This window comes from Dunckerocampus dactyliophorus, chromosome 19 (genome assembly GCF_027744805.1).
Source record: "Dunckerocampus dactyliophorus isolate RoL2022-P2 chromosome 19, RoL_Ddac_1.1, whole genome shotgun sequence".
NCBI classification, from domain to species: Eukaryota; Metazoa; Chordata; class Actinopteri; order Syngnathiformes; family Syngnathidae; genus Dunckerocampus; species Dunckerocampus dactyliophorus.
Genome location: NC_072837.1, coordinates 17,902,899 through 17,926,511, shown reverse-complemented (window position 1 = coordinate 17,926,511; position 23,613 = coordinate 17,902,899). Strand labels below are relative to the sequence as shown.

Genomic DNA, 23,613 nt, shown 5'->3' with positions numbered 1-23,613 from the left:
TATTTTATTACATTTTTTCCATTTTTAATTTTCAGACAAATTACAACCCCATAACGCTGTTAATATTTTGTGTGAAATTGGACTAATAATTACAGGCCATTTGATTATGGGGACACAGAAAATAACTGACACGATAAATGCTTATAATACAGTCTTTGTGTGTTCTTGCCTGCTTGAAGATCATGTCAAGCCCTTAAAGCAGGGGTAGGGAACCTATGGCTCGCTAGCCAGAAGTGCCTCTTTTTTACCTGGCTCTCAGACAGATAAAATGTTGTTTTTATGTGTTTTAACAGCGGGCTTTATAGATAATATAAGTCTGTCCCACTACGTGCATTAATTAGATGCATCTTTTGAGCTGTTTTTATAAAACGCACAGAAAAGAGAAAGACGTACGTTCATGTCTCACGTAAGGATTGTGAATAATGGACAAAATTCCACAAAAAAGTGCAGTTTTCCTTTAAATGCGATCAACAGTATGTGTGTGTGTTAGATATGTGTGAGATATGCGTTATATTTTGACAGTGTAAAAACCACAGACATGGTAAAAACATTCAATTACTTCATCACTGCTTCCTGGGTGAACGAATGAGAAGCGGCCTTTTGGTTTCCGCCTCCTCATATCATCCAATGTGAGGTGAGAAAGGGCGGGGCATGAAGCGCTGTGTGCAAGTAAAGCGACGCTCAAGCATGTGTTTCTTGAAGTCGGTCGAATGAGGTTACGGTGATTTTCACAGTGTCCATCAAGACCAGCGGGTGGCGTGCGTGTCCGTGAGCGTGGCTTTGGAGCGAGTGGGTTGCGTCTGCCTTGTGGTTCATAGTAATTGAGAAGTTAAGAACTCATGTGGTGCAGGGACGCGCACACCGACTGGAGTATTGAAGGCAGGCAGCTGGAGGGCAAACCACAAGCTTTGTCCTCTCAAATATGAACCCCTGCTGTTGTTTATGGGCCTAAAATAAGACAGAATCATTGCTCGAGTCGTCTTGGGAGAAGCAACACAACAGCTGGTGAGTGCCTCAACTTCGCAGATTATCACGCATTATCAGACTTTGACGCACGGTCAACCTACGTGGACGTGTTTAATCCCACCATTGCCCTTTGATTTACCCAGGCCCGCAATACACTACCCTCTTAATTATCCCAACGATATTTGACGCAAAATGCACACTTCTGCATGCATTAAGTTCAGTCTGTGCTGTCTTGCTAGAGCTAGCTAGCTAGCCACAACGTGGCGCAGGTTGTTTTCTAGCGGGCTAACCTAACGATATTTGCCCATGAATTAATAAGGTTGTAAAGCCACGAAGTTTATTACTATGCTGCAAGTGTCCTGAGGGGAGGATTGAACTGAATGTGGTGGAAAGTGCTTGTTGTTCCATGCTAGCGAGCTGTCAAAAATGTATGCCAATGTTGTTGTCAATAAAGTTGTGTAATTCGTATTTACTTGAAAATTCAATAGTATTCACGTTGAAGTCGCCAAAATAGTGGTCAACAATGAATATAAGAAAGCTATGACCTGCTTTGTATTGATAAGAGTGACGCCTGCTCACTAATAATTGTTCATTTATTGACTTATTAAGTAGGTCAGTATTACCAACATTATACACGATACAGTTGATCATCATATATCACATTTAGCATCTCTAATTTCAATTTATTTGAATGAGCGGGACGCTATAATTCATATTTTCTATTTTAAAGCCAACAAATTAGCTTCTTTTCTAAGTATTGTTCTTTAAATGGAAGTTAGAAATGTTATTCTTATTTTATGTTTGCTGGTGGTAGCCATATTGTACTAAGCAGCCCGGACAGAGACGTGGGCATCACTTCCCCACATTCTGTTATGTTACGTTTCCTGTCACAGTTTGTCATCTCACCTAAAGTTTTTATTTATCGCCTCCGTTCACCAAAAATATCTACGTTGTTGGTTTTTGTTGTAGCGGTAAGGTGCAAATAGTTGATTGGCTTCCAAGTGTTATTTTGCTAATAGAGCGCCATGGTTTGTGGTGTATCGGGAAGGCAGCTTTGAATGAGCCTTCCCAAGTGGGAGGACTGGAAGACTAACAATTCCCACCTTTCATTCCCGGATGAGCCGTCAGGGCTGCAAGAAAAGTTGTTGTGATCGACTTTCACACACTGCGTTAGACCTATTTCCATGGCCGTGACTCAACAGTGTTTGTTTGGAGGGACTGCACAAGAGTCCAGACGACAGCTGAGGCTTACCAGCGTGTGTTTGCTTGACACAATAATAGTACGGTTAATCCGCAGTCGATGTGCACGGGGGCCATGGTTTGGAGCTCCCGTTATTGTTCCCCCTCTCGTTTTGTTTGGGTAGTGACACACGCTGGAAGTGACAAATGGGAAGTGGGTTTAGATGTAGCAATAGTGCTTCCTCACCACTTGGAAGGGTTTAAAAAACATGCTAACATTTACATTCAGAGCAGGCATGGTGGGCTTTGATTTAATTTTGTATAATTTGTAATGCTGGTTATTTAGTCACACCTTTAAGCCATTGAGCTCAAATTTGGTGCAGTGCTTGGCTGCAACCAGCGGAGGCGCTGTTGATTCAATCTAAAGAGCAACAGCTACTGTAGGCCAAGGGTGTCCAAACTTTTTCCAGTGAGGGCCACCATAGTGAGAAATGAAAATGATATTTTCTATTTTTCTATGTGACTTTGATATTTTGCAAGGCAACACTTGTAGATATGCTAAGAAGGTACATCTTTTTCAAGAAAAAGCTGCCCCTCGGTTTGGTGATATACTGTTGGTGAAAAAGCCTTTTGTTAGTACAAACTTTGCTCTTTGCTCTTTTTTTCACATTTTCACATGTTTTTTTAAAATTTATTTTCCAAATATTTCAGCTTTCTTTGTGTAAATGTTCTTCTCGTAATATTAATATTTTGATGTCATTCCCATAATAGAACTTTTGTCATAAATTGTTCAAAAATTACAACTTTATTTTGTATTGTTTGTTCCGACTACATTACTTTAACAATATCATTTTTTCTTTAATATTTCAACTCCATGCAACTAAAATTATATTATTTTTTCTCATAACATTACAAGTTTATGCTCATACAATTGGGACTTTTTTGGGTTAGAATATGACTTTTTCTGTTTATATTTTGCCTTTGCCTATTTTGCCTATTCTTATAAAATTTTTCTTCAGTTTTTTTCTATTTTATTATTGTTTTTTTTATTACTGCTTTTTGTATTTTCTAACTATTTCAACTTTGTTTTTTTATTTTATTTCTTCTCGTAATATGTCTTTATTCCCATATTTTGACCTTATTTGCAAAACATTATAACTTTTTCCCCACCTAATTTTCCCAAATTCCCATTTTTTTTTGGTATGGTTTTCATAATAATCTGACTTTTAATAAAAGTTTTTTGTTTAATATTTCAACTTTATGCTACTAATATACTGTTTTTTCCCTCAATGTTTTAATGTTGTTCTCACAAAATTACGACTTTTTCTTGTTAGATTACAACTTTTGTTCTAATAATAAATGTGTTATTCTGTATTATGTTTACTATATTGGGTAATAGGAGTGTAACGGTGACTATAGGGGTGTTATTTCATGTCTAGAGGGCTCTAATAAGGTTAAAAAGCATATTTAGAAGGTCGTAAACAGGTTGTCTATGCTCTAACTATGAAAATATACTGTTTATAAAGAAGGAACCCTACTGCGCGAATATCTCAGGTCTGGAACCAGGTAACCGCGATGAAGGAGGGATTATTATATACAGTACATAAAAGGCTTTGATGGCAGAGATTTGCAGATTCTTTCTGGTCTTAGATGGAAAAAGCCACCTTGCTTGACCCACTTTCTGCATCAGCGTGTGCATGATCAAGCACTCTCACACATGCTCACATTTCCTTTTACACTTTTTCCAGCCTCTACCCGCTGGCCCCCTTCCCATCAGAGCTGTGTCGAAGCACGTCGTCGCACCTGCAAAACAAACACAAACACACACAATAGCGCACACGCAGTGGTAGCGGAGGAATGTGGGCAGAGTCGAGGCGTTTAAGGTGTGTCGGAGATATGGTCGTGTTTTTATTTTATGGAAAAATATTAGTCGGTATGTTGGAAATCACACATTTATGATGCCTTAAAGGATGTTTTAAATGTTTTCATTTGTCTGTGTTTATTCTTGTAAAATTGCAACTTTTTGTCTTCTAATAACTTGACTTTGTTCTTGTAAAATGACTGCAGATTTTTCAATTTTTGCTGCAAGCATAAAAAACAAAAGCATAACAAAATTTGTTTCACCACTTGTTATCAAAATGAAGTCTCTTTTTATTTTGTTCCAGTGGTTCACTTCTTTTTGCACTTTCATGACTGCTACGAATGTAAGAAAGTCATGCATTTTCCTTTAGAAACTGAAATGAACCATATAGTAAAACATGTTCATCAATAATGTTAAAGTTTGACTTGCAGCATTGCCTCTACACTTAATAAAGGTTTTATAATGGCCACAGTTTGACCCTGGAACAGATCATTTCTATTTGCATGATTTCCTATGGGAACATTGAAAGCTGAGTCAGTCGAAGGAAAAGATAAACAACCTTCTGGTTGGTTGTGTAGGGCGCTATCCCTAATTTATAGCTTTTTACAGAGGATACATACACCACACAGGAATTGTTTGCTATATTTAGTGGGTCAACAATGTGTGTGTGTGTGTGTGTGTGTGTGTGTGTGTGCGCGCGCAGTGAGCAAAAAGAGACATATTCAAATGTGACACGTGCACAGAAATAGCTGCCTCTCGTCCAAAAGCTTCTGTGGCATCCTCTGGTCCAACTTTCAACAGCATTCCTTGCGCCTCTTTCAATGTGTTTGTGTGTGTGTGTGTGTACTTGTATGAGAGAGAGGGAACGGTCAGGGAGTATTTTTAGTGTTCAAGTCTTTGAGGCAGCTGTGAGCCTGCATGGCAGAGGAAAAAAACATTTGTTCTCCCCAACGTCTCCTTTAATCTTCATCTTTTTTTGCTTCTTTTTCCCCGTGCATGTTTGTGTAGTCGCTCCATCATGGCGGGCGACATGATGCTACTGATGCGAGGCTTGGCCAAGCTCGGCCAGGCCGTCGTTGAGACGCAGAGCAGCGCCCTGCGCAGCGGGACAGGTACGTTTGTACGTGCAACACAGAAGAGTAGCTTCGCTTTTAATGCAGACCGTGAGCTAATAATGCAACATTTATGCAGATTTGGTGTGTGCTTTTATGTGTATTACATCCTTATTGTAACCATATCACAACGTTTTTGTTATTTAAGATTTTAGCTATTGTTTGTTGATTTCAGCACTAAGCAGCTTTCAAAATAGTTACACATGATATAACAACAGTAGAGATTTTCTTTCAAACTGTGGTTCTAGTACCACTGGTGGTACGCAGGCTGTATCTTGTCTAGTGGTACACGTTTTTTTCAAAGATTCGATAAACTTGAATTGTAATTAAAATGTCTTTTGCTGAAATATGATGCTTTGACTCTCCTCATTTGCTCCCAGCTAATTACCTGTGAGTACAATATTCTAAACTCAACTGTTATGGTAAGCAACGGTGGCAAATACTGTTTTTAAGGTAGTGCAATCTTGTTGGCCATGGTTTATGGGTGAAATGGGGAAAATCACTACAGTCCCTTGCTACATCACTCCCTCACTCGATTGTGTTTTTTCAAAAAATAATTAATCTACTATGCCCATTCATGGTTGACTACAGCATCTTATTAGTCAAAAATATGCATACAAACATGAGCAAATTGCCCAAATTAAGCATTTTCAAGCACAAAAATGGAAAATTGGACATAATCCATTTGGACCCAACATTACAGTTACGATGTACTGTAGTATTCTACATTGGTCACTAGGTGTCAGTAATTGTTCAGTGAGGCAAGCACCAGACTCGAACCGCTGGCTTTTATTGCAGGTTTAAATAATCTCTAAACAGGTGCAATAATAATAACATAATCATAATAATGATAATAATAATCATCATAATAACACGGGTTAACAGTTACTGCCATAGTCCACAACTTCCTGTCCGCCAACAATTCTGCTCCTCTACAGGGTGAACTCTCTTCAATGGATTAATTATTATCTCTGATTATGTCGATTTGGGGTATAATGAATGTAAAGGTGACTATATGGGTGTTATTTATTTTCAGTGTTATTTATTTAGAAGATCGTAAACCGGTTTTCTTTGCCATGACTACAAGCTACTTTACGGAAATTGACTTATTGCAGTTGGGTCTGGAACCAATTAACCGCAATGAACAAGGGTTTACCATGTATGATATATACTGTATGTTTTATTCACACAATTTAACATTTTTCTGCCCTTTTCATTCAACATGAAGGTCTTCCGGGTGTGGGCGCTGCGGTCCAAAGCTTCCAGTCGGCAGCGGAGCAAGGCCTCTCGATGGCGGTGATGAAAGTACAGGTGTGTGTGTGTGTCATCTCCAACTTGATGTTCTTGAGCTTTCGTTGGCCAATGTGTCTTCCCGTCCACAAAGGAGATGTCGGGGCAGCAGCAAACCCCGTCGGCGGAGTCTGACTTTCCCCAGGATGACTTTGCTGCGTCGGAGTTCAGCGAGGAAGACTTTTTGGCAGATCAGCAAGGAAGTGCTAACGAGGCAGCATCAATATTCGAGGGCTACAAGGATCCTTCCAGAGAGTTTCGGGGTGGCGGGCAGATCAGATCGTACCACCAGGACGCTCGGTACGACACAGCTGATTGATAGACATGTCAGTTGTTGGTATTTTAATGTTCGTTTTTGATCTGCAGACGTTTTGTGGGGAACCAACAGTGGCTTCAAGGATACGGTCAACCATCAGTGCGACAACAGCGAGGCTACCATCAGGACCCGTCCTCCGTCAGCGGGCTGACGGCCGAAGACCTGGAGAAAGCCAGGCAGAGCAAGACCGACATGAAACCGCACAAGCAGATGGTGATGGCGCTCTTTTTGTTGTCTTCCTCTAGAAATTCTTTGTTAATTAAATTTTATTTTTTTATTTTAGCTGAGTGAGAGAGCCCGAGAGAGGAAGGTGCCCGTCACTCGCCTCAGCAGACTGGCTAACTTTGGAGGTAACGCTACTTTTCCACTCTACCTCGTCATTGTAACATTTCAGCATGCACGGCTAGAATGAGCGTTAGCGTGCCCGTATTATACTTCATAGTCTCCTGAGCGGCCCTCAGTCTCCTTTTGGATAAAATGACTCTCCTTAAAAGAAGTAAAAACAGGAGATCTTTGTTGTCTTCAAGATTATGGTAGCTTTAAGTGTTGTGATATTTCCTGTTGTCTTTGATTTATCTGGTGTTGGATCAAGTATTGTATCGAAGTCTCCTATGATTAGGTCTGAGCTGGGCAGGTTTTTGAGGATAGAGAAAAAATAGTGGAAAAAAGGAGGGGTCATTATTATTCCGCCATAAAGACTACCTATTGTGAAGGGTTTGCTATCAATTGATATGTTAATAATATTAATATATTGCATATCAGCATTATGTTGTTATGATTTAATTTAATTTTGTTATTAACGCATTCAATCCCAGCCCTTTTTCAAAAGACAACCCCTTCAGCAGTGGCCATTTTAGACAATTTTGACTGATCTTTCAAGGCACACAGAATATTGTGTTCTATGGCTATAAAAACATGGAACCAACCAAAAGAAAGCCTACACTCTGCTCTTTCATCAGGGAAAAAAGTTTGTTCCTACCCTTTTCTGTTTTTTCCTAATCATCAGTAGAACATACAGTAGGCAAGTGTCTGGAAAATATCAGTTCCGGAATAGAAAAGGGAGAAAAGCAGCTTTTTGTGAAAAGATACATTTCGAGCATAACTTTCACTTTGACACAAATATATTTTGTTTATACTATACCAACATACACAACACAAAAAAGGTGTTGTTTTACATCAAAATAACAATTTATTTACAAATATAACACCAAGAACTATTGACAATTTTCACATTTAGAACTGAGCTATGTGTGTGCACGCGTGTGCGCATGCGTTAAAATTTCCCTACAATGCGTAACCTTCTGCACACTACAGTCCACTCCACGCTCTCCCACTTCCTCCTTCCTGTCATGTGTGATTTTTCCATTACGTGATCCCTGCCGAGCTCTTAGCAAACGCACTTCTGCCACCTTGTGGCCGGTTTTATGTCTTAACATTGCTCTGAAGTGAAATGCATTCATGGAGAGTTGAGTCATCACCTCTTTTTGCCTCTCACGCAGAAAACGTAAAAGACGTACAAATACGTTGTTGGATGGTTCGTTCGGGATTCTAAAAACGTATACTGTAAATACGTCTTTGCTATTGAATGAGTTCATCATAACTGCAACGTGTAGATTTCAGAGCAGTGTTTGGGGGAGACCAGTTGAGAACCCCTGGGTTAGGGTATCACAAACAGGCATTTTGGGGGATTTTTATGGGTCCGTCCATCCTTTGTGTTTTTTTGCCATTGGCCGTAGCATCTTGGGTCCTAACCCTAAAGTGCTGGTATACTGCATTTGACAGCTTAGCATATCCTGACCCATATTGGGTTGATTATAGCATGTTAAACCAATTAAAATAAATACATTACAATGTCTGTGTCAAGCGTTTGGATGTAGAGGGAGAACGGCTGTAAAAGTGATGAACAGGTGAAGGTTGTTTTGCAACAAGAAGCACTTATGGACGGGAAAGCGTGAAGATTATCACGCAGAAGGGAATACGTGCAATTTGTCAACAGCAGTATTTTGGACAGGCGAGGAAAATGTCCGGTCAAAGAGGCACAGGTCGTCCTTGTTCGCTCTGCTGCTCTTGTTGCCTTGCAGATTTGTGACTCAGTGATTATGTAACGCCGTGTTGCGTAACGGACCATCATACACACACATACACATGGGGGTGTGGGTGGGTGTGTGTCTATTGCTACCTTTGCTTCTGTTTGTTTCCCTCTCAATCTTAGTGTTAGCATATGACAAAATTAGCATTTGCGTAATATGTATATGTATTTTTAGATTATTTATGATATATTTGTGAAAGCATTATATATAAAAAGGTACTATCTTAGTTAACTTACTGTATCTACAGTAGAAACTTCATGCATTTTTTTAATAAAGCTTTTCCAAAATTGTGTTTTTAGTATTTGCATGGAGATGGGTTGAAAAATTGATAAGCCAATATTTATTCAGTCATGTGTGACCACTTTCCTAGCAATATTCCACATTTATGATTGTTGTTGTATTTTCTCTGATGACGTAACTATGATTTATTATAATGTGGTTTCATGTGTTGACACCAGGTTTGGCTGTAGGTTTGGGCATTGGAGCCTTGGCAGAGGTTGCCAAGAAGACCATCAGACATAATGGTGCAGCAGGTACACACACACACACACACACACACACACACACACACACACACTTACAATGACTACAAGTTATTACAAGCTTTACTGTTTGATTAGAAGTCAAAAGGTTGTCATCATTCCAAGCTGTCAATAAAGACAGGTACAAGACCTACTTTCATGCCTGCCGTTGTTTGCAGGCCGCTACATGCAGCTTGTACAGTCCAAATAAACAGATGCCGCCCACTCTGCAGAGTGAGCCTGCTAATCTTGCACAGATCTGTTTGTTTGTGTGCTGTAATCCAGTCAGGCCGCTTGTGTGTTAAATCCCCGGCAGTCAGAATAATACACAACCTGGTGACCCACTGACACATTATAATCGCTGCCACACAAGTAAAATGAAGATTGTTTCTTGATTTAGGAGAACATAAAAAGTCCGTCCTGGACTCCAGTCCCTTTCTGTCTGAGGCCAACGCCGAACGCATCGTGAGAACTTTGTGCAAAGTCCGAGGGGCGGCCCTGAAACTTGGACAGATGCTCAGTATTCAAGGTGAGCCACAACACACCCCTGAGGTCCCCCTATAGGCTTCAAATATAATTACCTCCCAGGGACATTTAAGGTACCCACCCTATTATGCCAAATGAATTATACTGTAGGTACTGTGAAATGTGTCAAGACCTTTTGAAGGCACAGAATGTTGGCACTTTTTGAAGGTACTGTGAGAAGCTACTTAAGACTTTTTGAAGGCACTGAATGTGAAAAGTGTCAACTTTTTGAAGGCACTGTGGAGAGCAACTCAAGACTTTTTGAAGGCACTGAATATGAAAAGTGTCAACTTTTGAAAGTACTGTGAAAAGCAACCCAAGACCTTTTGAAAGCACCATGAAAAGCAACTCAAGACCTTTTTAAATCTACTGTGAAAAGCAACTTGGGACTTTTTGAAGGTACCGAGTGTGAAAAGTGTGGACTTTTTGAAGGCACTGCGGAAAGCAACTGAAGACTTGTTGGAGGCAAATCAATGCACTATTCTTCAAGTGCCAAGTCAGCGGCCTGATCTGAACCCAATGGAGCATTTTGTCTTTTTTCCACTGACTGAACGCAGAGGTGAACAAAGCAAGAACCGAACACATGCAGCAAGACAATCACATTGCAGCAGGAAAAAATAAGTGAGCAAATTATTGCAAATAGTTGCAATGGGTGCAATTATATATGAAACAGCTGTAATTCCTAACTAGTAAATGTCATATTGCTGTGAAAATGAACTTTTCAGTCCCATCCTGCTATTTTTCCTTCAAATGTGGTGTTGTACAAAGGCAAAGTCATACAGCATGCATCTGCTCGTCAGTCTTGGCCACATGACAGGTGGAGGTACGACAGGAAGGCAGTAAACATCCCACCGCCGGGTCGTGTTGCAGTCGTGACGGCTTCATTATTTTTATTTATGCCCCTCCAGCACCTCGGCCTGTCCTTTGCCAGGACGTCCTTCAGCGTTCACAAACAAGTTTGTCCAAACGTTTACAGCTCCGGGTAGGAGCGAGGTTTAAGCACAGATTGACAGCTGGCGGGTGTCCCTCGGAGGCGTGGATGCACTTTAAATCAAAAAAGCATATACTGAAGTGCACTCTTTGGCCTTCACGCACTAAAGGAAATGGAAAGAGGAGCTTGTCATCACAGTGAGACAACATTCTGGAGGCTAAAATCACCGCTGTGCTTCTTCCAAGTGGGTCACACCCAAAGAGTGCGCTAACCTTCAAGCCCTATTTTAACCGTGACAATAACATACAGTACTGTGCTGCTTTGCTATTTGACTCTCTCTAATCACCTGCTATCTTATCATGTATGCTTTCACCTCATGTGTTGTTGTTTCAACCTTACGGCTTAATTAAGATGAACTGTAACAATCCAGCTTTGGTCTTATCATCAGCATAACATGTTTTGTTGAACGTATCATATCACCTTTGTCTCGTGGAAGAACATTCTAAATGTTGCTTTATGATAACCGGACCGGGTTACGTACAAGTTCTGTGATGTAAGTCCAGTTTTGTTGTTGTTGTTGTTTGGTGAAATTAACTCCCAAGTCAATCACGGTGTACACAGAACACACAGAGGACATACAATACAGTAAGAAAACAAAGCACTAGCAGCATTTCCATCTCAATATGAAGACCTCTACACTGCTTAATTATTACTGTCGCTTTCATAGGAGCAGATCCTTTAGCATGCTCAAAGATGCTGTAGCAGCCTGGCGGTTATGTTTCGTGTTAGAGATTTCTTTCTTTATTTCCCATTTTTCCGTTTTTTTCCCCCAAAATATTTCAACTTTCTTCATGTGCATTTTCTTCTTGTAATATTATGACCGCATTCCCATAATATTTTGGCTTTATTCCCATAATATTATAACTTCTTCCCAACTAAATTTTCTCAAAATGACAACTTTATTTGGTTTTGTTACGACTTAAAAACAATAGCTTTTTTTCTTTTAATATTTCAACTCTGCTACTAAAATGACTCAAATTATTTTCCCTTGGAGTATTACAAGTTTATTCTCGTAAAATTGGGACTTTTTTGTGGGTTACATTACGACTTTTGTAATTTGGCTTTATTCTCGTAAAATTCCAGCAGTTGTTTCCATTTCTGCTGTATTTTTTTTTCAAACTATTTATTGAGTAATATGTTTTTATTCCCATAATATTTTCACCTTATTCCCCATTATATTATAACTTTTTCCTGTACCTAATTTTCCAAAAATTCAAACTTTTTAAAAGTGTTTTTAATGACATTCCAACTTTGGAAAAATACTTTTTTTTTTTTTCATAAAATATTTCTACTTTATGCGGCTAAAATGCTGTTATTTTTCCTCATACGGTTAAGTTATAAAATTACGACATTTTCTATTATAGTCAAACCTGTCTATAGCGGCCACCAAAGGGAAACAGCAAAAGTGGCCGCTATAGGCAGGCGGCCGTTATAGACAGGTTGGTGGCCATTTTGAATTTGTGCGCACATATTAACATGTCTGTGATTAGAAGCTTGCTGTGTTTGCAGATACATATAATTATACTGTTACATGTTGACCAGTAGAGGGCACTGTGGGACTGCGGATAAAAGTTGTAAAGAACTACTAGGTTAATAAACCGCTGTTAATAAAGCGATTAAAGTGCATCGGCGACGTGAGTCTCTCCTTCCCCACAACAAGGGCATTACAGTATTGACCAGTGCACATTGTCTCACACCAGGAAATAAACGGTGTCACTGTCTGCAACAAGCTCCAAAGAAGACGGCTTTTTTATGTGGAACAACTGACAGTTTGTGTGGATCTTGTGAATGATTGTGACTGAGCTAGGACTCAGTAAGTCCTCAGAAGTAGGACTCGACGGCTTCATTGCTTAAAAAACAAAACTTTTTCATGCATGAAGCTTCTGCTTGAGTCTGTATTTTGGCCGCTATATGTGGTCAGATATTGACCAAGGGAGACAAAATGGGTGGCCGCTGGCCGCGTTAGACAGGTGACTGCTATACACAGGGTCTATAACACGCAAATTTTCTGCGGTGGATTTTTCAGTGGCCGCTATAGGTAGGCCGTTATATACAGGTGGCCGCTAAGACAGGTTTGACTGTATTTTAATTTTTAATTTTTGTAAAATTACTGCTGATTTTTCCATTATTTTATAACTTTTTCCCAAAATAACGACTTTTTTTTGTTTTGTGTCTCATATTATGACTTTGAATAATAGCATTTTTTTCTTTAGTATTTCAACGCTGTGCTACTAAAATGACTAAAATTGTTTTCCCTCATATTATGACAAGTTTCTTGTAAAATTGCACCTTTTTATGGGTTAGAATACGACTTCTGTATTTTACCTTTTATCCTCGTCAAAGTCCAGAATTTTTTCTATTTATTTAGTAATATGTCTTCATTCCCATAATATTTTGACCTTATTCCTCATAATATTATAACTTTTTCCTGAACCTAATTTTCCAAAAATGAAAAATTTTTTTGGTATGTTATGTGTTATGTTATATGTTTTTTGGTATGTTTATATAGCTCCTACCCGGAGCTGTAAACGTTTGGACAATATTTAAGTTTTCTTGTGAAATTATATTTTAAGAATATGCCGCAGACCACACTTTGGACACCCCTGATTTAAGCAAAGGAAAACGATATGTCAATTACTTAGTTAGTAAATGTGTGTGTTTGTGGTTATTTCATACATGCGTACGTAGAACTGCAACAATTAATCGATGGTTAATCCATTACCCGATTAATCAACAACTATTTTGGTAATCGAGTAATCTTTTTTTTTTAAATTAAAATATGTAAATATCCTCTGATTTAAGTCTTTCAAATGTGAATATTTTTGAATGTCCTTAGTCATCCATGAAAGCAGGCCTATTATCTTTGTGTTTTAGCCAAAACAAGATATTCACACATATCAGCTTTAACTTTGGAAAACCGTGATGGGCATTTTTGCCTCTTTTCATGCACTAACTGCAGGTGTTTGCTTCATATTCATTTGGGCCATCTATGGCCTCACCCATTACTCCATTCATCGAAACAAGCTTCCGATTCACCAACTAAGAAAATGATCATGATTGTATTTTTGTGTACGTATTGTTTTACTGAAGCAATTTGATAAACATTTTCGATTTTTTTATTGTTTAACATTATTTGAACAGAATATTCAAGCAGAAACCTGGTGTTTGTGCACTTATTTGCACTGTCAGTCCAAATCTTCTATTTCTGAATAAAGAGGCGGAAATTAAAAATGTGTGTGGTTTTTTTTTTTAAAATCTGATTCATCGAATAATCAAAAACATAATGGGCTGATTAATCGTTTATTAAAAGTAATTGTTAGTTGAAGCCCTACGTTTATATTTTATTTTCACTCTTAAAAACATCAAACTAAATCACTGGTGTTACTGAGTGCCATAAGATGGAACCTGCGTACCACCAGTGGGTCTGGTGTCGCAGTTTGAGAATGGGTGTTCTAATCGTCAATTGGAACAGTATTGGCCAAATTTGAAAGTTAAGGTACAAAGTGACACTCCGTGAGTGACATTTTCAGTTGTTTTTGTTCTCATGACATGAATACTGTAATCACAGTGCTCTGAATCTGTCCTTAACATGCATTATGTGCATTATTATTATTATTATTATTATGATTTTTCTGTATCAGATGATGCGTTCATCAACCCGCAGCTGGCCAAGATATTTGAGCGAGTACGACAGAGTGCCGACTTCATGCCCATCAAACAAATGACGGTAATTTTCCTCATGTTTTACACGTTCATTTGAGCCGGCCTTACTTTTGGAACATGATCTATTTTCTTGTAACTACTGTAACGATGCATGTACTGTGTCATAAACAGTTGTAGGATGTCTGGTGGGGTACGTTGTGGTCACCTACACTGTGCATTTCTAGTTTCAAGTGGAAAAAGGAAGCTAATCCTTCATGATTACGGTTTTCCTCTTTGGTTAAGAAACACAAGCAAATATGGCTGGGGAGGCATAACAGTCAAAAGTATATTTTGTTTTTCTCATGTTACTCAATGAGAAGCTGTCTCCAAACTTTTGCCTGGTAGAAATGAAAGACGAACCCACTCATATTTTGTTTTTTTACGTGTGTGTGTGTGTGTGTGTTTGCTTTGATGGGGCGCAGAAAGCATTAAACAGCGATTTGGGTCCAAACTGGCGAGACAAGCTGGAGTCTTTCGAGGAGCGTCCTTTTGCCGCAGCGTCCATCGGCCAGGTCCACCTGGCCAGGTTGAAGGACGGCCGGGAGGTGGCCATGAAAATTCAGGTGGGGCTTTGACACTGTGTGTGTTGGGGACGGGTGTGTATGTCTAAACAACACACACACGCTCACGTCGGGGGAAACCACTATTTGATTTGTGTAGCTTGTGTACACATTACACAACAAAAATGACCTGTAGCTTGTCTTGACCAACTTCATTGTATGTTTTTCTCTCATTCTTACAATTTCTAACACATTTGTGTAGCTTGACAACAGATGTCCTCATTTAGTGGCCATATTTAAGATTCAAGAGAGTTTTATTGTCATGTGCATGGTAAAACAGCAGTTATACCATGCAATGAAAATCTTATTCTGTTCATTCTCCCACGAAAAGAAAGAAAACAAATGAAAGAATAAGAACATAAGAAACATAAACATATATACCAATAAATTAAGCAACAACAACAGAAGAGACATTAATACAAGTAAATAATACAAATAAATAAATAAATAAATAAATAAAGTGCTATGAGTGTGTGCGTGTGTTGCGTGTGGCGTGTGCGAGTGCTTCGTTGAGGAGCCTGATGGCCTGTGGGTAAAAACTGTTTGCCAGCCTTGTGGTCCTGGACTTCAAACTCCTGTAGCGTCTGCCTGACGGTAGGAGTGTGAATAATGAGTGTTGTGGATGTGTGCTGTCCTTGATGAGGTTGTGTGTTCTGCGTAGGACTCTAGATTTATAAATGTCTTGCAGTGAGGGGAGGGCTGCCCCAACAATGTTCTGTGAGGTCTTGATCACCCGCTGGAGTGCCTTCCTATCACGTGTTGTACAGTTACCGTACCAAACAGTGATGGAGGCGGTAAGGACACTTTCGATAGTGCATCTGTAGAAGCAACTCAGGATTGTGGTGGGCATGCCAAATTTCCTCAGTCTTCTCAGGAAGTACAGTCTCCTTTGGGACTTCTTCATAATTTGTTGGGTGTTGTGAGACCAGGTGAGGTCCTCGCTGATGTGTGTGCCAAGGAACTTGAAGGTTTTCACCCTCTCCACCTCAGTCTCATCAATAAACAGGGGTCTATGCGGCTCCTTTTCCCTTGTTCTTGGGTCAATGATCATCTCTTTAGTCTTATCTGTATTGAGAAGGAGATTGTTATCGCGACACCAAGCTATGAGGTCCGCCACCTCTCTTCTGTATGATGTTTCAACACCACCAGTGATCAGTCCGATGACTGTAGTGTCATCCGCAAATTTAATGATGCTGGTGTTGTTCTGGGAGGCCACGCAATCGTAGGTGAAGAGCGTGTAGAGGAGTGGACTCAGCACACACCCCTGTGGGGTCCCAGTGCTCACAATTCTTGGATGTGCGATTGTGGACTCTGACTGACTGGGGCCTGCCTGTGAGAAAGTTAAACACCCAGTTACAGAGGGAGGGTGACAGGCCAAGTGTGAGGAGCTTATTTGTGAGTTTGTGGGGGCTGACTGTATTAAAAGCAGAGCTATAGTCTATAAATAGCATTCTGACGTATGTGTCCTGGCCCTGTAGGTGAGAAAGGGCTGTGTGGATGGCAGTGTTGACTGCATCATCCGTGGACCGGTTCTGGCGATATGCAAACTGTAGAGGGTCCACAGTTGCCGCCGGGATGCTCTTTTTGATGTGGGTCATGACTATTCTTTCAAAGCACTTCATAACAATAGGAGTGAGTGCTATAGGGCGATAGTCATTCAAGCAGGTCACGTTGCTCTTTACTTTACTGTGGCAGGTGGCGATTTAGGGCAAGGCATCAGTGGGAAGGCCTTTATTTGCTTAGACACATTTTATATTGTTTTTTAAAGTAAAAATAATAGGCATTTACTGCGATTGGCTGGCAACCAGTCCAGGGTGTACCCCGCCTGTCGCCCAAAGTCAGCTGGGATTGGCTCCAGCATACCCCTGTGACCCTAATGAGGAGAAGCGGCATAGAAAATGGATGGATGGATGATAGGCATTTATTGGGGTTCAGGCCTTTTTATTTTTACCAACGTATATTTAAAATAATATTGGAAAAAATAATTAACAAGAGAAGCGCTCAGAGTGCGGACCTCCTCCAAGCGCCATAGTTTCCCCTCCCCCATATAGTGATTCACACAAAAATAATAAATTCTACATTTTTTGGATCAGTCTTTGATATTTAGTAGAACCTGTTGGAAACTCGTCTAATATTTTTTTTTCCAAGTGCGCTGACCATTTTTTGTGGAATTTTTTGTGCACAAATGCCGAAAATGGTCCTACCTCGCAATGTTAAAGAATCCTTCAAAAAATTCCTGAATCCAGACGGTGGTCCGGATCCCCCCCAAAATGTAATCAGTTCTTCCACATCCCATTTCCGACAACTCCTGAACATTTCATCCAAATCGATTCAGAACTTTTCAAATTATTTTGAACACAAACAAATGGATAACCGCTGACAAAAACATAACCTCTGCGCTGCGCTTTAAAATTTTGGGATTTTATATTTTACATTTATTATTTTTCCCCACCAAATAATGATAACTAATTACGTGGCGTCTAATTGGGGGGATTCCACTTATTTGTTAATACAATTCACTCACTCATTTTATATGCTGGGGTACACCCTGGTCTGGCAAACAGCCTTTCACACTCGCGTTCATACCTACTCTACAATTTAGAGTCGCCAGTTAACCTAACGTGCATGTTTTTGAAATGTGGGGGGATGCCGGAGTACCCGGAGAAAACCCACCCACCCACGGGGGGAGACATGCAAACTCCACACAGAGATGCCCAAACGGAGAATCGACACAGATCTTCCTAATTTCCTGACTGTGTGGCCAACATGCTATGCTGTTACAGTATATTCTATTGTATTAGTTTAGTTGTTTATTTATTTAGTTTAAACACAGTTTTAAATGATTTTTTTTTTTTTTCAAATTTGATTCATCACCCTGTAAATTTGTGCATTTTTGGTCAAAATATATATAATATATTTTTATTAATTTAATTGTAATTTTTTTCTCAGAAAATAGGCCCTTTGTTTGCTAAATATGAAGGTCAAAAATTGGCATTTTTAGAAGGCAGCTCAATTACTTGGCATTCATGGGTGGGCTCAAAACACCTGCAAATAGCGGGAATCTCCTGTCTCTCATTCAAGATTCAAGAGTTTTATTGTCATATGCACATTAAAACAGGTAGTTCTGCTATGCAATGAAATTCTTGTTCTGTTCATTCTCCCAAAAAAAGAAAGAAAAACACAGGAAAATGAATAAGAACATCAGAAACATAAATACCGATAAATTAAGCAACAACAACAGAAGAGACATTGATACAGATAAATAAATAAAGAAATATATTGTGCTATGAGTGTGTGTGTGTGTTTTGCGTGCAGCGTGTGTGAGTGCTTCGTTGAGAAGCCTGATGGCCCTTCATCCATATACTCCCCTGTTATATATTTGTATTTATTATTTAGCATCTTTGAGTAACTTTCATAATGCTGCATAAATGCAATGTATTTATTATTATTATCATCAGTAGTATAACACAGGTAGTTACATCTGAGCTGGTTATGTTTAAACTTGCATTACTTTTAATATAATATGTATTCATCGTGTTCACCTCCACCTTTTTATTTATTTCATGTCCTGGTGCAGCCGTGAGCTAAAAATAGTTGACTTTTTCTTTTTTAATTATTAATCCTCTCTTGCTTAGTATCCCGGCGTGGCCCAAAGCATCAACAGTGATGTCAACAATCTGATGACAGTGCTGAATATGAGCAACGCGCTCCCTGAAGGTACACGCGCACACACACTGTATGTGTGTATACTGTATATATACAGTATATATTGTTACTTCATGTTTACGTGTCATTGTGGCTTGCAGGTCTGTTTCCAGAGCACCTGATAGACGTGATGAGGAGGGAGTTGGCGCTGGAGTGCGACTACATCAGAGAGGCTCAGTGTGCTAAGAAATTTAGGTGAGCTTTAGCTGAAAGTGGTGGGAAACATTTTGGTATTTTTAAAATTAGGATGATTTACTTAATCAGGACAGCTGCTTTTGTCTGTAAATGTAAAAACAGTCCACTAAATTAAGGCAATTGCAATCATTCAGTCTGAGCTGGACGGGCCGCACGCCACCGTCCAGCTCAATTGCCTTAATTTAGTGGACTGTTTTTACATTTACAGTCAAAAAATAGCTTTTAGTTGAACTGTCGTGTCTCTAATCTGCCTTAGGGAGCTGCTGAAGGACCACCCCTTCTTCTACGTGCCGGAGGTGATAGATGAACTGAGCAGCCGCCATGTTCTCACCACAGAACTGGTCCCCGGGTTTCCCCTGGACCAGGCCGAGGGCCTCCCGCAGGAGCTGAAGAACACTGTATGGACGGTTCCAAAATGAAATATTCTCATTAGTGCTCGAAGGACCTCTATTGGAGAGAGAGATGGAACTGCACCCCTTTTTTCATCAGCGGTGCTTGTGTTTTTTTCCCAGATCTGTGAGAACATCCTGATGCTGTGCCTCAGAGAGCTGTTTGAGTTCCGCTACATGCAGACTGACCCCAACTGGTCCAACTTTTTGTACGACCCACAAACGCACAAGGTGAGTCCCTCTGGGAAGACAAGCTCCCTCCAAAGACTACACCCCTCTGCACCTGTCTGCAGGTGGCGCTGCTGGACTTTGGAGCCACCAGAGGATTCGATCAAAGCTTCACCGACATCTACATAGAGGTAAGCGCCGCCAGGTCCACTTGGAACTCGCGTACAGAAGATGAGTGTTTTTTAAAGTGACATCACTGCAGGTGATCCGCTCAGCCGCTGTGGGGGACCGAGAAGGCGTTAGGAATAAGTCCATCGAGATGAAGTTTCTCACTGGCTACGAATCAAAGGTAACACATTGTTTTGCAGGTACTGTGGTCTAGTATTTTGTACTTTTGAGGACAGTAATAAACAAACATGCTAATGTGTGCTTAGTCCTGTTAGTCCTGTACTTCAGTCTCCACTTGGCTGCCACGCTCCGTTTTCACGCTTTCATCAGTGATTTGAATGTCATTTTAATGGTGGGATACATTGTGGTGCCCTACAAACATACATGTTTAGTTTATTAACAAGTATATTATTACTATTCTATATTGTGTGTCTGTACACCTGCTGGGGTCTACGTCTAGGCCATGGTGAACGCCCACGTGGACGCGGTGATGATCCTGGGCGAGGCCTTCGCGTCGTCTGACGCCTTTGACTTCGGCACCCAGTCCACCACCGAGCGCATCCACAACCTCATCCCCGTTATGCTGCGCCACCGCCTGACCCCGCCCCCGGAGGAGACGTACTCGCTGCACCGCAAGATGGGTGGTTCCTTCCTCATCTGCTCCCGCCTCCACGCCAAGCTGCGCTGTAAGGACATGTTCCACACCGCCTACCAGCGCTACTGGGAGGGCCGCACGCCGCCATCCAGCTCAGACTGAATGATGCTTTGCTTTTTTTTTTCTGGGTTTTTTTTTTTTTTTTTTTTTTTTTTTTTTTTTTTTTTGATGGACGGTCCGAGGACCAATCGCAAATGCCAAATATTTGTGGAGGCGGGTGAGGTTTTAAAGCGCATACTTCACTGTGTTGGACAGCAGAGTGGGGACGAGACGTGGGCGGGGCCAGGACTAAAAGCGCTCATGTTGGCGTTTTTTATCTCTGCTGCATTTTTGCTGTTGTTGACAGGCTTTCAGGACAATCAGGGTACCAGAAGACACCTTCAGGAACACCGTCAGCAATAATGGTAAAAGGACGACATCGGCCAGTGTGGACCGGGACTTAACGTGTCCATGTCCTCAGTTTTTCTGCTTCAGCCTTGAAATGAGCACAATCAAAGTACACTGGAAATGCAAAGTTTGTTGATTTCAGTTTTTGTAGGCTACATATAGCGAGCATTAAGTTTTAAATGAAGCTCAGGGTGATTTTACTCCTATATACTGTCTACACAAATATATCAATTTTCCATTTTCTTTTTTGTGGGACCTGGTGAGAGTGTTTGGATGTCAGTAGGTGATTAAAAACAAACATGTTTGCAGTGAGGCTTGGAATTTGTCTTTTTAAAATGTAATTATGGCGCTATAGGCCCTTCTGGGGTTTGGGAACGTGCTGTGCAATTCTCTGATGAAACACTAGGGGCGTAGTTTTCGGGTGAGTCAACTTCTGTTGTGCACCACAGCTTTTTTCAGAAATTAGTCAATTGTTTCGTGGTAGACTATGATCTATTCTTAGTCAAAACACATAATACAAGTAATATGTAGTAGTCTGGTCACTAGGCAGTTGTGATGGAAATTTAGTCTCTTTTTAGAGAGCCGGTTCTTTTGGCTCGGTACACTGAAAACAACCGGGTCTTACCACTCTCGAGTGGCTCCTCAGATTATTTTTGTCTTAAATGAATTCTTTACCAAATTATGTGTATTGTGTATTACTAATGTAAAAAAAAATACGAGGAAAAAACTAATCGGCTCCCAAAGACGAGAAGCGGATCCTGTGGTTCATTTCCAAGAGCTGGCCCTTACAGCCGATTCGTTCGCGACCAACACATCACTACGAGGCGGCAGTAATGACAAAACATTGATAAGACATTACCTTAAAACTGCATAAAGTCAGCCATAGCATGTCCGATATGACCGAGTGAAAGAAATTCTTCAATTTCATTTGGAATTGGTAAGTTTTTGGCTTCTTAAGTTTAGAAGAAATAAATTCGAGGGTTATGGGTTAGCTCGCTAGCTAACTAGAGCTCCCTAGGCCATCTAGAGAATAGGCGAGAAAAGGTGACTATAGACGTGTTATTTTATGTATACAGGGCTCTAATCATGTTAAACCCCGTATTTACAAAGTCATAAACGGGTTTTCTAACTACGAAAATAATCAATTTATTATCACTGAATCCAGTATAGCTAAAATGAATTTGTCGGGTCTGGAACCAATTAACCACTTCTGTATAAACGAGGGAGGGCAAAATAAGAAATTGCTGTTTCGTGCTTGACTAGGCTCATTAATAGTACAAAAATGTTGAAATACAAGAGATATGTCGTATTCTGGCGTCAGTAATGACACAAAACACTGACATAGCATTACATTACTGTCACACTGCATGTAGTCAGCCATGGCATGTCCGACATGAAAGAGTGAAAAGTAGTCCTCCCATTCTGTGTGGAAGAAATAAGTTTTGGGCTTCTTACTTTGTCTTTCTTCCCCACTCAGTTTGAAACCTTTTCTTAGGTTTGAAATAAACCCTCTAGTATGCTGTGCGGATGTGGCAGTCTCTTGCGTCCCTGCAGTGATCCCGTAGCTGCTTCTTGCTTTTTTTGTGCTACTTTTTACTAAATATATGACTTTTTAAATTAAGGTGTTTTTAAGTAACTAAATTAAACTATATATTCTGAATTAATTGTCTTGCTTTTTTCAGAAGTTAATTAGTAATTGATCGCCGTTTGGTGGTAGACTACTTTCTATGATTAGTCAAAACATATGTAAATACAAGTGATATGTAGTATTGTGGTCACTAGGCGGCAGCAATGACACAAAACATTGAGACATTGCCACCGGCTGGGCTTCTGGGGGGCTGGGGGGGCTGGGAGGTTGGCACGGCTCCGGCCCACCCTGAAGCACCGCCGGTTCTTAAATCCCTTTAAAAAAATAACCCAAACTTATTAATTGGATGTATGAATGCGGAAATATAAATGGAATATACAGGTAAATTGTGTTCACAAATGGTATTGTAATACACGTGGTTCACCGGCAGATGGAAATGTTGTAATATAACCCTATTGACACACAACTACAGTCATACCGTTTTATATAAAGTTTATAGCAGATTACATTGCCACAACAAATAATGCTAACATGTAAATTAATAATAATCTTAATTTATTAAACTTAGGGCAATGTGCTAAAACAAACAAATCAGAATAAATAAACCAGATTTGTAGTGAAGTTTCTTTATTTGGAAGCTTAGTCACTAAAATGTTCTTAAATAAAGTTTAAGTGGTATATAAATAAGCACTGTCGGGCTTCATTAGGACGTCACTGTAAGGTTATGACCTGAGATAGTTTGGAGGCTAAAATGGTCATTCATGTTTTGTTTTATTTCATTTTATTGACCTCCCATGTTGAAAAGATGGTGGGAATGTCCTTCCAGCGATGGCCACTCATGTGCTGTTTAACCGTGGAAACATCTCCACTGTCTCAAATGTTTACTTAACTGCAGAGACGCTTTGGTCACATGCCAGAAAGTGGCAGAGAACATCCTTATTTGGTCAGAGAGGCCTGTCACGGCGTCTCAAGAACAGAACATCTTAAAGGAAAACGACGTCCTCCACCATTCACCAGTGTCTTTCCTTTTCACCTTTTTCATTACATTTTTTTTTTATTTGTGCGTTTTTTCCATTTAGTTTATTTTTGACATGATGATCTTTCATGTCTGCATCATTTTTTTAGCAGACCGTTCAGTTTGGATAGCATTCAGTGTAAAGCGTATGCAGTAATTGAACCATGTCACATGTACCTTTCGCATGTTTAATAGCGGTACATTATTGGGCAGGGAACCATATTTAGTAG

General features: G+C 40.0%; 1 protein-coding gene across 2 annotated transcripts; it reads left to right on the top strand.

The window, feature by feature from the left end:
- Nucleotides 1-679: 679 nt before the first annotated feature.
- On the top strand, nucleotides 680-21,088 carry coq8aa (coenzyme Q8A, genome duplicate a). 2 transcript variants are annotated; one of them, XM_054761695.1, is made up of 17 exons: nucleotides 680-1,005; nucleotides 5,015-5,118; nucleotides 6,347-6,429; nucleotides 6,506-6,708; nucleotides 6,775-6,937; nucleotides 7,008-7,074; nucleotides 9,273-9,347; nucleotides 9,736-9,864; nucleotides 14,493-14,578; nucleotides 14,976-15,116; nucleotides 18,749-18,830; nucleotides 18,920-19,013; nucleotides 19,270-19,411; nucleotides 19,526-19,633; nucleotides 19,696-19,761; nucleotides 19,833-19,919; nucleotides 20,199-21,088. In XM_054761695.1, the coding sequence occupies exons 2-17, from the start codon at nucleotides 5,025-5,027 to the stop codon at nucleotides 20,493-20,495; spliced, it is 1,917 nt and encodes a 638-aa protein (XP_054617670.1). In that variant the 5' UTR covers nucleotides 680-1,005; nucleotides 5,015-5,024; the 3' UTR covers nucleotides 20,496-21,088. The 2 variants fall into 2 exon arrangements, with proteins under 2 accessions (XP_054617670.1, XP_054617669.1); XM_054761694.1 differs by having other exon boundaries at nucleotides 682-1,005; nucleotides 6,503-6,708.
- Nucleotides 21,089-23,613: the final 2,525 nt, after the last annotated feature.

What these genes read in the sequence shown, in the direction of transcription:
- coq8aa (XM_054761694.1), top strand. Translation starts at nt 5,025, where the DNA reads ATGGCGGGCGACATGATGCTACTGATGCGAGGCTTGGCCAAGCTCGGC. An exon ending in ACAGATGCTCAGTATTCAAG is followed by an intron (nt 9,865 to 14,492) that starts GTGAGCCACAAC and finishes TTTCTGTATCAG; the next exon opens with ATGATGCGTTCATCAACCCG. An exon ending in TCACTGGCTACGAATCAAAG is followed by an intron (nt 19,920 to 20,198) that starts GTAACACATTGT and finishes GTCTACGTCTAG; the next exon opens with GCCATGGTGAACGCCCACGT.